The sequence below is a fragment of the Sinocyclocheilus grahami genome, unplaced genomic scaffold (assembly GCF_001515645.1).
Source record: "Sinocyclocheilus grahami isolate Dianchi unplaced genomic scaffold, SAMN03320097.WGS_v1.1 scaffold638.1, whole genome shotgun sequence".
Lineage (NCBI taxonomy): Eukaryota > Metazoa > Chordata > Actinopteri > Cypriniformes > Cyprinidae > Sinocyclocheilus > Sinocyclocheilus grahami.
Genome location: NW_015505817.1, coordinates 347,623 through 360,895, shown reverse-complemented (window position 1 = coordinate 360,895; position 13,273 = coordinate 347,623). Strand labels below are relative to the sequence as shown.

At 37.8% G+C, this 13,273-nt stretch overlaps 2 protein-coding genes across 2 annotated transcripts in view; both read right to left on the bottom strand.

The window, feature by feature from the left end:
- il6st (interleukin 6 cytokine family signal transduce) overlaps positions 1-4,320 on the bottom strand; it is a 26,474-nt gene extending 22,154 nt beyond the window's left edge. Inside the window, exon 1 of the mRNA XM_016241894.1 lies at positions 4,210-4,320. The gene's annotated coding sequence lies outside the window, so the exon portion shown is untranslated. The remainder of the gene's footprint in view (positions 1-4,209) is intronic.
- Positions 4,321-7,700: 3,380 nt separating this feature from the next.
- LOC107558249 (serine/threonine-protein phosphatase 6 regulatory ankyrin repeat subunit A-like) overlaps positions 7,701-13,273 on the bottom strand; it is a 34,395-nt gene continuing 28,822 nt past the window's right edge. Inside the window, exons 3-9 of the mRNA XM_016241879.1 lie at positions 13,050-13,178; positions 11,795-11,979; positions 11,417-11,594; positions 11,301-11,359; positions 9,388-9,425; positions 8,481-8,570; positions 7,701-8,131 (exon numbers count right to left, since the gene is read on the bottom strand). Coding sequence (XP_016097365.1) covers positions 7,869-8,131; positions 8,481-8,570; positions 9,388-9,425; positions 11,301-11,359; positions 11,417-11,594; positions 11,795-11,979; positions 13,050-13,178 — 942 coding nt within the window. The 3' untranslated portion in view covers positions 7,701-7,868. The remainder of the gene's footprint in view (positions 8,132-8,480; positions 8,571-9,387; positions 9,426-11,300; positions 11,360-11,416; positions 11,595-11,794; positions 11,980-13,049; positions 13,179-13,273) is intronic.

Sequence of the window (13,273 nt, the reverse complement as noted above, 5' to 3'; positions counted from 1 at the left end):
GCCCCGTCAAGCCCCGCCCTAGCGCCGCCACTGATTAGCCTAATTCGTTTTGGCTTGGTTAGCAACCTATATGGTTCATTCTTGTTTTCCTCTGAAACCGTTCAAATTTGCCTATAGGCTAGGTATTGTGTTTATTGTTTGTACATTATAACATTTCGCTTTATTTACCGGTGTTATTTATGAATGTAATAATGTGGTTTCTGCTTATCTGTGTTTAACCTAAACTACAACGTAACATTAATGTAGACCTACATACCGGCATCTAAATCTGATTTTATAATTGTATGCTATATAGACCTACCACATTACCCTCCACTGGGTGTAGAATGAGCAGCAATAAACCACATTTTGGCATTTTATAATACTTCTGTGGATATTTTGGTGAAAGTAACTCAAAAGTAGAGTAACGCATTACAATTCAGAGACAGTAATATTGTAATGTAACTAATTACTTTCAAAAGACAGTAACTAGTAATATATAATGTATTACATTTTGGAAGTAACTTGCCCAACACTGTCCACAGGACGCAGCCGGTTTAGACTACAGTTTACACTACTTTTATGCCGACCATTTAATTTTCACAGAACACAACCTTTAAATAGATTTTAGAATATAAACTGTTTATCGTCTATTCAGTAAGACTAAGTAAAAAGTGTGCACCTCACTGCGCATTAACTAGAATCAAGCCCAACAAATGTCTGTTTTAAAAACAGTGGATGAGTAATTCACTCCTTGATTTGCTTAATAAAAGCCTCCTTTGAGATCGTTTTGACAGACATGTTTATTGTGCATTTTAAACGTGTTTATTGCTAAGTTTAGTGTGGCAAAAATAGAAGCGCAGCTGTAACGTTAATTCGTGGGCAATGTATGTGGTTACCATGACAACCTCAGGCACTTGCCACTGCTCTATGTGAATGTGAATATGTAGATTTACTCTAGCTAAACTAAAATGTGTTTAAAAGTAGGTCTGACCAAATCCACCGGTTCGGTTTGGCCCCCCCAAACTCAAACGTGAAGCTACGCCTATGGCTCTAGTGAGAAGTTATGGATTTGTGTTTAGAGTTTAGAGAAAAGAAGTCACAATTTCAAGAAATGTGTTTAAACAATCGAGAAAAACGGTAAGTAAAGATCATGTTCCATGAAAATATTTTGTAAATTTCCTACCGTAAATATCAAAACTTAATTTTTGATGAGTAATATGCATTGCTAAGAACTTCATTTGGACAACTTTAAAGATGATTTTCTCAATATTTAGATTTTTTTGCTCCCTCAGATTCCAGATTTTCAAATAGTTGTATCTCAGCCAAATATTGTCCAATCCTAACAAACCACACATCAATGGAAAGCTTATTTATTCAGCTTTGAGATGATGTATAAATCTCAATTTAAGAAAATTGACACTTGTGACTGGTTTTGTGCTCCAGGGTCACAAATTAGTACATAAGAGTAGTAGGGTACTACTTCAACCTTTTAGGGGTAAATAAGTTACAAAGTTGTTTCTACTGTCATAATGACATGTTGCACTATCCGATTTTTGCAGATTTTTGTCTTTTTTCTGTCTACAAGCAATGGTTTTAGCAACACCAATGTTTCTTCATTAATATTAAGGACAACATTGTCACTTTAAGACTGCTATTTAAATTTTGGAAAAACTGCTTTAATATTTAATCAATTTATATGTTTTTCTTATGTCCTCAAGAACTTTCCATTCTTAGTCTTGTGTAATATCCCTCTCCTGTTCAGGTGTATTGGATTTTTTGGTTTAATAAATCATTTGGCATGTAAACCCAGCAGCATTTCAAATGTATCCAATTTATTGATAACACAAAGGTATCACTGATCTACTACATGAAGTGAGTTTTGCAGCTGGGTTAAGGTTAGCTAATCTCATCTACATTTAAAGAGAAATAACAGCTTTGTATTGCTACAACGTCAGTAGTATATGTGAATGAACACTGTGTACTCTTTCGTATCCCTGTTTATTTGTTTTGTCAGAAGGGAAGCTCTTTTTCTCAGTTTATTATAATGATGTAGCTCCAGTTTCCAATTTTTTCCCCTGCATTTTACTGCAGAGACAGCAAAGTTTTATTATAAAACGGAGCGTTCCGGTGCTTGGTTCTGATTGGTTGAGCCGCGATCGAAGCTGTTGTAAAATACTCTACAAACACACACCTTTGTTTACTTCTGTGTGTTGTTCGGCAACCACTTTGTAGCAACCACAACTGTTTCTGAGGAGCTACATTGTTTGGTGGAAGAATACTGTTTTTATTATCAGTACACTTTATTTGCTCTGTTTTATTTTGTGAAACCTTACTACGTATACGGAATAACCGTTTTATAAAAGCAGTAAGCCCCGTGAAGCCGTGGTTTACAGTGAATTTATAACAGCTAAGGGGGTTTTAGGCAACAACAACGCCCCTTAGCTGTTATAAATTCACTGTAAACCACGGCTTCTTGGGGCTTATTGCTTTATTTAAAGCCAATCCTGCCAGCGGTGAAGCACCTCTTTAAGGAGAGGAGTTTGGAATCGTACACAAGCCTACTAGTGATTTGTGTTGATAAAAATCACAGAAATCAACAAGATATGAACATTTCAATACATGGTTAAAACAACTAAATAAACTTCAAGTCAGCACTCTCATGTCTACCCCTCACTCAGCTATGATTAACTTTAGCTCCTCATTTCCATCCAGGTCCAGCGTGTTCATTTTCCTGCCATTATGCAAAGCATTTAAATAATGTAAAATGATGAAGGATGTTATAATAATACTTCCTTTATATCACAACACAAGCATTTTTTTAAATGTTGAAAATTGTAAGAAGTACTGGATAACAGGAATGATTATACAACTACTGTTTCCACAATAAAGATAAATTCCTTTTTGTTTTGTTTTAAATCTAGTTTTTAAACGCATTAAATAAACTCTTTGTATTCATATTGGTTTCCGTTTTTCAGAAAATGTCATGTGGAGTGAATATCAAACAGAAGCAATAACATTATCTTCACACCTTGAACAGATGTGAACGTACAGATCTTAATCATTATCTTTAATATGTAGGCTAAGTGTTTAAAATTCGTTTTCAAGGTTAAAGTGTTTTAATGCGTTTTTAAACAGATATCAAGAATTATACATGTATAAATATCATTGGCTTTCGGGGAGTCACAGCTCAAAATGATAACCTTGCCTCGTAATTAAAAGGTCAAATGACCTGATATTTTGGAGATTTGTATCATTTGAGATATTTTACTTTATGCCAACCAAAATGATCAAAATTCATTTTAATTCAGAACCATATTTACTAACAAGCGTGACTCTCGCGTACTTCATAATACAGCTTACACACAGTATTTAAGCCAGTGATGTAATAAAGAAATAAATCCGTATCAAACCGTTTCTCATCTTGCAATATCGTCTTTTTTAATACGGCTGAAGTCAAAAGTTTACATACACCTGGCAGAATCTGCTAAATGTGGATTATGTTACCAAAATAATCATACCAAATGGTAAATTTATTCTATGATGCATATGCAGGCCTATTTTCATATTTAATCAGCAATATTTGAATTGAAGACATAATAGCCACACTATGAACGCACGCTTACACCAAGGGTCCAATTTTCTCTTTTTTACTGAAGTATTAAAACGACAGCTTTTACTCCAAAAACTAATAATAATAATAACAATGTCCACAAATCCCTCATTAACAAACAGACAAAAAATTCATAATCAACTTAATACAATATCATAGATAAATATATTCCAGAGACACAAAGTGATCTGTCTGTAAACACATAATTCACCAGAATAATACCCGGATTTCAAAAGTACTTCTTAATATCAGTTATAGTCAATATTTTCGTCTGCAGATTATTATAATATTTCCTACTTTACTTCATTTGAAGCTTATAACACACTTTCTAGATTATGTGGACACTAAAGCATATAGTATAAAGTATTTATGGTATTGTGATATTACAATAACTGTGTATGATTGGCAAGGACACCAGCGATATCTGTACAAGCGCTGAAACAATGTGTATATTAAGAGCATTTATGCTAATGCTACAAAGCTCTTGTATTGACGGACAGACGCCAGCAACACGATGCCTGTGAAGCCCGCAGACGGTCAAAACTAACACACCAGACAACTACACACATAAACTATCACGTTTATGACTTTATATATACATTTACATCTCCTCTTACCTTTAGAGTGGCTTCACATCATATGCGTTACAGTACAGTTTAACACTTAATTAACAAACATCGCGGATGGCGTTTCCGGTCGCTCTGTGAGTAGCTTCCGGTGTTTTTTGAACAGAAGCGCACACTCATCAGGAACGACCCTCGCACGCGCTCACTGTCACTGACGACGATGGTGTGTTCTCCAGATCGAAGCATTCTGAGCATGCGCAGAAGCGAGACGGGCTAGCTACCGAAACTCCTCTCGTGATTGGTCGGCAGAGCTGTCAGTCATCTAAACACGCCCCGTGATTCATAATCTATTAGTTTTCCCGTTAGTCGTCGCCCACTGCCGGAAAACACTGAGCTCTGCAGCCAATGGCAGCTCGCGCTGGCTCAGCGTAGTTACACAGAGAGCACAATTAAATTGAGCCACAGACATTTTAGTGCTGTTTTTGGGGCATGTTCTCAATATGAAAACTTGCTTCGAAGGGCGCTATTATTAGCGTATTATTATCGCTGTGAGCTCAGCACCTTTGATGTTGTAACAGTATTTACTGGCATCACTGCACTTTTGTTTCTGGCAAGCTTTAATATTTACTAGGCCTAAATATAGATGTCTGCGACAAATCTTCTGCGTTCATCAGAGAAAACAAGTCAGAAAATAGTAATAGAAATTTATAAATTAATATTTCTGGAATTTAATAATAAAAAAAAAACTTTACAGTCAATCTTAGTGTTGGCAAAATGGTGATTTTCTTTCTTTCCTACAGGTAATTTTAGGAGAAACATCTAATATATATATATATATATATATGTATAGATTCAAAAAGTTGATACTGAGATGCCAATAACAGCCTAGTAAAGTCCGGCCTTTATAAGAGCAATTTCTGAGTAATATACAATTGCATTTTCTTTGTGAGACAAAATTAAAGTTATGTAGTTATGTGTATTTGGAATTAACTCTGCTATTGCCTTTTCATTTCGCAATTACGTCTTCTGAATATTAAAATAATGAATGCTGCTGATGTATTTAAAGCTGAAGAAAAAATATTGTGTAGACAGACACCTACAAGTCATCTCTGTGCCACTGAAAATCTCCCAGGGGATATAAACATACATCTTATTATAAAGAGTGCTGCTGTACAAATCTGCTTCTATCCCGTGTCTTTATATATGTGGATATTTATTTGTCTGCAGATATCATCCACATAAATTGCTGAACCCTCACCTCAACTATTCATATTTATCCAAAGCAGCAGTTATCAGTTTGTGTCGCTCACCCTATACTCTAGAGCAGGGATCCTCAAATCTGGCCCACGAGATCCACTTTCCTGCAGAGTTGAGCTCTAACCCTAATCAAACACCTGAGCATGCTAATCAATGTCTTCAGGATCATTAGAAAATCACAGGTAGCTGAGTTTGATCAGGGTTGGAGCTAAACTCTGCAGCGCATTGGACCTCCAGGGCAAGATCTGAGGAACCCTGCTCTATATCATATCTATTCCCTATGTTGTACCTTTAGAAACGGGGCCAGTACCAAAAAGCTTGTTGAACACACTAACAGGACTGGTTCTGAGTTGACAAAACCAAACAAATCTAACCCGGTTTAAGTGGTCCCGCTACACTTGATTCACACTTTCTCTGCCCTGAGTTTGTTTAGTTCACGATTTTGATGTAATGTAACACAATTGACTTCTTAGCTGCTGATGAAGAAATCATTATGAACAAAATAAAGAAACTACGCATATTTACACAGCAAGCGAATGCACTGCTGCTTGAAGCTATATCTAAATAACAATAAATAACTAAATAACAATCCATACGACCTGTTTCTCGTGAGTCATATATCCTCAGACCTCTGCAGTCCACTAGTAATTTGGCTTCCTGAAGAGTGTAAACACTATGGCACTGTCGAAGCCTGTCTGGTTTTGTGTGATTCATCTCAGATAATGCAGCCTGCTCCTTCTGCAGAGTTCATCTCAAACCCCAATAAAACACACCTGAAGCAGCTGATCAACGGTTAGGCCTGCTTGGAAATTGTAATTTATTACTGATTTCAAATTACATGAGAAAAATGGTAATGTAATCCATTTTAGCTAATAATAATCAGTAATATGCTACTTAATCAGCTAATATACTACTTTTTGATTACTTTTAGTTTCGAAAAAATTTTTTTTTTAATTTAAATTGATTTGAATAGGATAATGTGCACCATACTGATATAAAAATACAAAGAGAGAGAAAAAAATTCCAGTCATTGCATTACGGTGACATTATTACATCGTTACAAAATTACATTATGATTTTCCAAACTGGGATTTGTGAAGAAAGATTAAAAAACAAAAAACTAACAAATAAATGCTGTGTGGCCTCTCAGTTTTCTGTGTAATTATAGCCACCTTACTAGAGACTGGAAGACCTTCTGAATGTAAATGTGACCTTGGACCGCAAAACCAGTCATAAGCGTCAATCTTTTTTTTTTTAATTAAGATTTATACATCAACTATTTGAAAATCTGGAATCTGAGGGTGCAAAAAATCTAAATAGTGAGAAAATCGTCTTTAAAGTTGTCCAAATTAAGTTCTTAGCAATGCATATTACTAATCAAAAGTTAAGTTTTGATATATTTACGGTAGGAAATTTACAAAATATCTTCATGGAACATGATCTTTACTTAATATCCTAATGATTTTTGGCATAAAAGAGAAATGGATAATTTTGACCCATACAATGTATTGTTGGCTATTGCTACAAATATCCCCCAGAGACTTAACACTACTTTTGTGCTCCAGGGTCACAAATAAACAGTACGCTACTATAGAAAAGTGCATTTAAAAGATGAAAAAGAAGACTTAGGGAGAATCTATAAATTATGTATAATTTACTGCTATTGTGTGAATAATATGTAATCATGCAATCAATATAAAAGTAACTGTAGTCTAATTATAATATAATCTAATTACAAGTACTTAATGTTTGGAACTGGATTTTGACGTAATCAGTTACTATCCAGCACTGCTAATCAGGTGTTCAGGGCTGTGTGATAATTACAGGCAGGTGTGGAGCTGAAGTCTGATGGGCTGGGGACCCCTGCCTTACTGAAACTGGGTGCAGTTGTGTGTATTTTTGTGACTTTGGAGCCCCCTACAGTTAAGTGACTACCAGTCATAACTATACCACATTCATAATTACAGTGGAAAGCTGCACATGAGTATTTGTTACCCAGTCACCAGACTTACACGCTCCCAGAACAGACATTTGAGGGAGACCAAAGTCAGTGTACCATCAGAATGATTTGGAAACCGGTATTTCAAGGTACAAAACTTACATCCACTTGCTTTAAATTATTATAAGGTAAAGAGTATTCCCTCTTACAACATTTAAGTTAATGTTTTGACTTTATGACTCTATTATCATACTGACTATATATTTGTATCACAGCAAGTTATCACAGTTCCATACTTCAACAATCTCCTTTATTAATAGTAAACAATAAGCTTAAAGTGTTTAAATGTTAAAATTTCAACCATTTGCATACCATAAAAAAGATCACAGTTGTAAAATTGTATGAAAAACGGCCTTGTTAAGACTTTGTTTTATCAAACAGCATCCTCGTGATCTAAATAAATCCAGATGACCCATGAAAAGCTGAACAGTGTTACAGTTCCGGCAGATTTCCATCAGTTTCTGTTGTCAGAGAGATTCTGGGTTGTGAGCGGAGATGGGCTGCGTTTTCTCTGTGGAGGAATGGCAGGAAGAACTTGAATGTTTCGTAAAGGCTCTCCTGTCAGCGGCGTCGGGAAGGAGACGAGCGACTGGCTTTGAGGAATGCCGGCTCGGTGCAGTTTGGATGCAAACGGAGGGGAAAGTACAGCCAGGCCCGCTCCTAAAGAGGATTTCGACTTCTTCACTCCCTGAGAGACCTGGTCGGGTGGCAAGGAAACTGTGGACGACATTTGTTAAACCGAAGATGTGAGCGATGCTCATGTTCAGAAAAAATACCAGTTGGGAGCGTATCATATTTATTAATGGATGCTAATATTGTTTTATCATGCAGGGAAGACTGGGAAGTGTTGTAATACATTTCATTTCAATGTCAACAAATTTGACCCATTTTAATAATAAACATTAAGACAGCAAAACAACAAATACCATAATAACATAGATGAGTTCTATCATTTTAAATAGCTGTCTTTGGTCAATCTTTTCTTGAGCATTATGAACAGGGGATTGCATTGCATAGTCTTATGAAGCATGAAAGCATTATATTAGGATATAAGGATTAAACTTACATCTGTGAGTGCAGTGGTCACGGATAGGAGCCAGACTGTTACGTGTGAGAGCAGATTCTCTGACCCTCAGAGGAAAGAGATGATTGTGAGCTGCTCAGAGAAGACGACACAGAATTCTGAATTTTACAAATATACATGTCATACGGGACTAATTCACTGATTTATATCTAGGTGATTCTTCAGACTCTTGACTATTTAAAAACAATAATACTGAAACAAAAATTCACAGTCTGCAAATAATGTCATTTTAATGAAATGAAAGCCCACTTTACATCTTCATGACTGTTTCTTACCACACTTAAGCAGACTTTTACTTTGAAGTACATTTTAAATCATTATGTGTTAATAATCTTTGGCTTAAAGAATTGCACTTTTAAAAAAAATTATTTTACCTGAAGTGTGTTACTTTATTTTACATTTCATATGTTTTAACTCTACTGTATTGCAACATTACTGTAAGCATGTTTCAAAGACATCAGAAGTATTGTAATTTATATGGATTGAAATACAAGTCGCACTTAAGCGGGTCACAAAAAGTTGAGCTAATTCCATTTTATATAAATGTAAATAATCATGCATTTGCATTTAATTGTAGTTAACATACTTGCATAAGTGTCAGATTTACACACTGTAAAAAATAATTGTTTCAACTTAAAAAAAAAGTTTGTGTTCTTGCTGCCTCAAAATTTTAAATTTAGCCCAAATTAGTGAAATTCTGCCAAACGCCTAAAAACTAGGCAAAACTAACAGATGTGGTAAGCAGTTCAGAACCATTAGCTATTATAATAATTGTATAGTCTTTTAAAACTTAGGTCAAATTAATGAATTAAAATAATCCTAGGAGTCAAACATGTTGACCTAATAATTGAAGAATCACCTAACACCTAAGCAATATTAGATATCTCACCTTGGTCATATCTCTGTATGTATGGCGTGTGACATGAACTGAGAAATCTAAATTCCCTTGATCTTTTGACATATAAGCGGTCATTTTACTATAAAAACATCCTGAAAGTTTCAGAACTCTTCAAAAACGTTCTCATCAGTCTAAAAACAGCTTATATTGAAGCCAATCTGCCAAAACGACAGCTTGTGGAATGTGCCACTTTATGATGTAATAGTGTGGCTCAACACTGCCTCCGCAGAGGAAGATAAACGCCTGCTTCTACATCACTGCCTGTTTAGCCCCGCCCACCGATTCTACATCACTGCCTGTTTAGCCCACGCCCCCCCATTTCTACATCACTGCCTGTTTAGCCCACGCCCCCCCATTTCTACATCACTGCCTGTTTAGCCCACGCCCCCCCATTTCTACATCACTGCCTGTTTAGCCCACGCCCCCCCATTTCTACATCACTGCCTGTTTAGCCCACGCCCCCCCATTTCTACATCACTGCCTGTTTAGCCCACGCCCCCCCATTTCTACATCACTGCCTGTTTAGCCCACGCCCCCCCATTTCTACATCACTGCCTGTTTAGCCCACGCCCCCCCATTTCTACATCACTGCCTGTTTAGCCCACGCCCCCCCATTTCTACATCACTGCCTGTTTAGCCCACGCCCCCCCATTTCTACATCACTGCCTGTTTAGCCCACGCCCCCCCATTTCTACATCACTGCCTGTTTAGCCCACGCCCCCCCATTTCTACATCACTGCCTGTTTAGCCCACGCCCCCCCATTTCTACATCACTGCCTGTTTAGCCCACGCCCCCCCATTTCTACATCACTGCCTGTTTAGCCCACGCCCCCCCATTTCTACATCACTGCCTGTTTAGCCCACGCCCCCCCATTTCTACATCACTGCCTGTTTAGCCCACGCCCCCCCATTTCTACATCACTGCCTGTTTAGCCCACGCCCCCCCATTTCTACATCACTGCCTGTTTAGCCCACGCCCCCCCATTTCTACATCACTGCCTGTTTAGCCCACGCCCCCCCATTTCTACATCACTGCCTGTTTAGCCCACGCCCCCCCATTTCTACATCACTGCCTGTTTAGCCCACGCCCCCCCATTTCTACATCACTGCCTGTTTAGCCCACGCCCCCCCATTTCTACATCACTGCCTGTTTAGCCCACGCCCCCCCATTTCTACATCACTGCCTGTTTAGCCCACGCCCCCCCATTTCTACATCACTGCCTGTTTAGCCCCCCCCACCGATTCTACATCACTGCCTGTTTAGCCCCGCCCACCGATTCTACATCACTGCCTGTTTAGCTCCACCTCAGATTCACTCGCATAGTAGGTAAATGACAAGAGCGGCAAACGCAGGTCTACGCAGAAACCAAATGCTAAACTTTATTTGATTAACTTTATTTTCAATTAAGTGCCAGACAAGTAAGAACTTGGTCCTTTGTTCACTTAATTTTACCGTGGATTCATTTACAAACAAGCCACAATTTGACGCAGGATTTTCAGAAAGATTGAAACTAAAAGACAATGCTGCGTCGACGATCTTGGATCCGACAGTAATGTCGCAACACACAAGTGTGAGTAACTTAAACTACGTTTTTATTCCGTGACCACTATTGCTTTGTCTGTTAATGGTTTGACATGTACTGAGTATTTATGTGTTTTTAACCTAAATCACAGCAGTATACATCTATGAAGGATGTAGGCTGTCAAACATATACACAACTATTAGCCAATCATAACAGTGGGCGTTTACTTCTGAGTCTACAATCCGCCATGCCTATTCAAACAGAGCATTCTGATGAGGCGGGTCAAAACCAGAACAGAAAATAGCCTTTTACCGCTAAATTATGCTGTTTTTTGATGTACAAAAAACAAAGGCAATTCATGAACCCTTTAAACAAACACACCTGTGTTGCTGCACTTGGGAGGGGTATGGCCCAGAGGAGACATCCCGCTCTCTATTCACCTGCTCTATGTCGACAAAAGTGCCAACTTAAATATATGTTTTTGCTTTCCAACAAACAACAACAAACCTGTTTTCAGTGGAGAGGAGTTTGATGCATGCAGTATGACCGCAGTACATGGCGTATGTGAGTGGCGTATTCTCATTAATATCTCGAGGGTTGGGCTCCACTCCCAGCTCCAACAATACCTGCACACAGTCATCTTTCCCTGCTGCAGCAGCCCAATGAAGAGGGGTCCTGACAGAAAAACAGATATAACGTTGTACAATAATGAGAAACGAAACTTGAAAACACAAAGTTTAGTAATGCATGAAGTATAAGTTAAATAATGCCTATTAAGCACTACAGTTTGTCCTATTTGACCCTCTGGTAAACAAAATAATGATTAGCACTCCACATGCTGACAAACTAATGTGAATGTCACAATGTTGCTGTACCGTTCATCCACGTCTAAAGCTTGCAGGTTGGTCTCAGGAAAGCGAGACAGTTCATAGATGATGTCGCTGAAACCCGCAGCAGCGGCTATGTGAACGCAGGTCTTCCCGTTCTCATCATCGTAATTGATCACAGAGGCACCCAGATGATGCTCAAGAATGAGAGAACACATTAACCGGCTGCCGCTCTGCCAAAGAGTTGAAAACAATGAGACATATACTGTAAATGAATAACCAACTTGCAATGTACATACTGTATATCAACCATGTTTCACAATTAATTTTTAAGACATAAATTGTATTACGTGATGGAAGTAAGTATATGCGTGTCAGTGAAGAGCGTCAGTGAATGAAATATCACAGTCTTGCATTGTGCTTTGAAAACGGCAGTGAATAGCCTAGATTTATGCTTTCAGTTCAATTAGAAATCTTATAGAGTATTACAGTTTGTCGATATAAAATGGTAATTGTGCATTAACAGCCGTCAACGATGTCAGTACAAAAATGAGCGGTCTGAACTTATTTACACAGCGCAGTTTTTATTTCGGTCATGCATGCGCACCTGCACACCATGTATGTGAACCCCTGACTATAATATACCTATACAATACAGCATGTAACCAGGCCCAGACAAACACTACAGAGAGACTGCATTTTAGGAGAATTGCATTTTCTCTCTGACTTGGTATGAAGTTAAAACATGTGTTCAGTGGAAGTAAGAGTACTAGACCCTTAATAATAGCTGAAAGTATAATTACTGTAAAAGCCAAGATTACATGTAAGGGGTGTTTGAATTCTGTGGCGCTTTTAAAGCACATAACGCACAATAGTAAATGTGTCTTGACCAATTTGTTACAGTAAATTGACTTAATTGTGGTTCAAATTAAGTCAAGTTATGCAAGGACCATCTTTAGAAATGTTACAATGTGTGATATTTACTAGTAATTTTGTATGACTGCTATACTGTAAATATGATCATTGTCAGTGGCAATGTACTGGTAATACATACTTCTTGAATTATTCTCTGTGATCGCTCTTTTCTCATATCAACACACTATAGAACAGCTCGTTGGTGCTAATTTACAGTAGAAACTATAGAAAAGATGAGCTGTTTGTAGATAGAAGCTCAGTACAAAAAAAACGGTGTGACTTTTTAATTGAACAGACAGAAGCAGAGTCATCATAGAAAAAATAGAATATGTTGTATGTAAGAATTTGTTGTATGTAGTAGAATGATGTGTTTGTTTGGGATTTGTACCTGCACAGCCCAGTGAAGAGCTGTTTTGAAGTCTTTGTCCACAAGCGTGGGGTCGGCTCCTTTCTGCAGCAGGGCCTGCACATGCTCGGGCCGGTTATGGAAAGAAGCCCAGTGGAGGGCCGTCATTCCCTGCCAATCACAGTCTGAGGGTTACCCAGATGCACCCTACCAAGTATTGATGACTGTTACTTCCTAGTAGGGTTGCAGAATTCTGGGATTTTTCA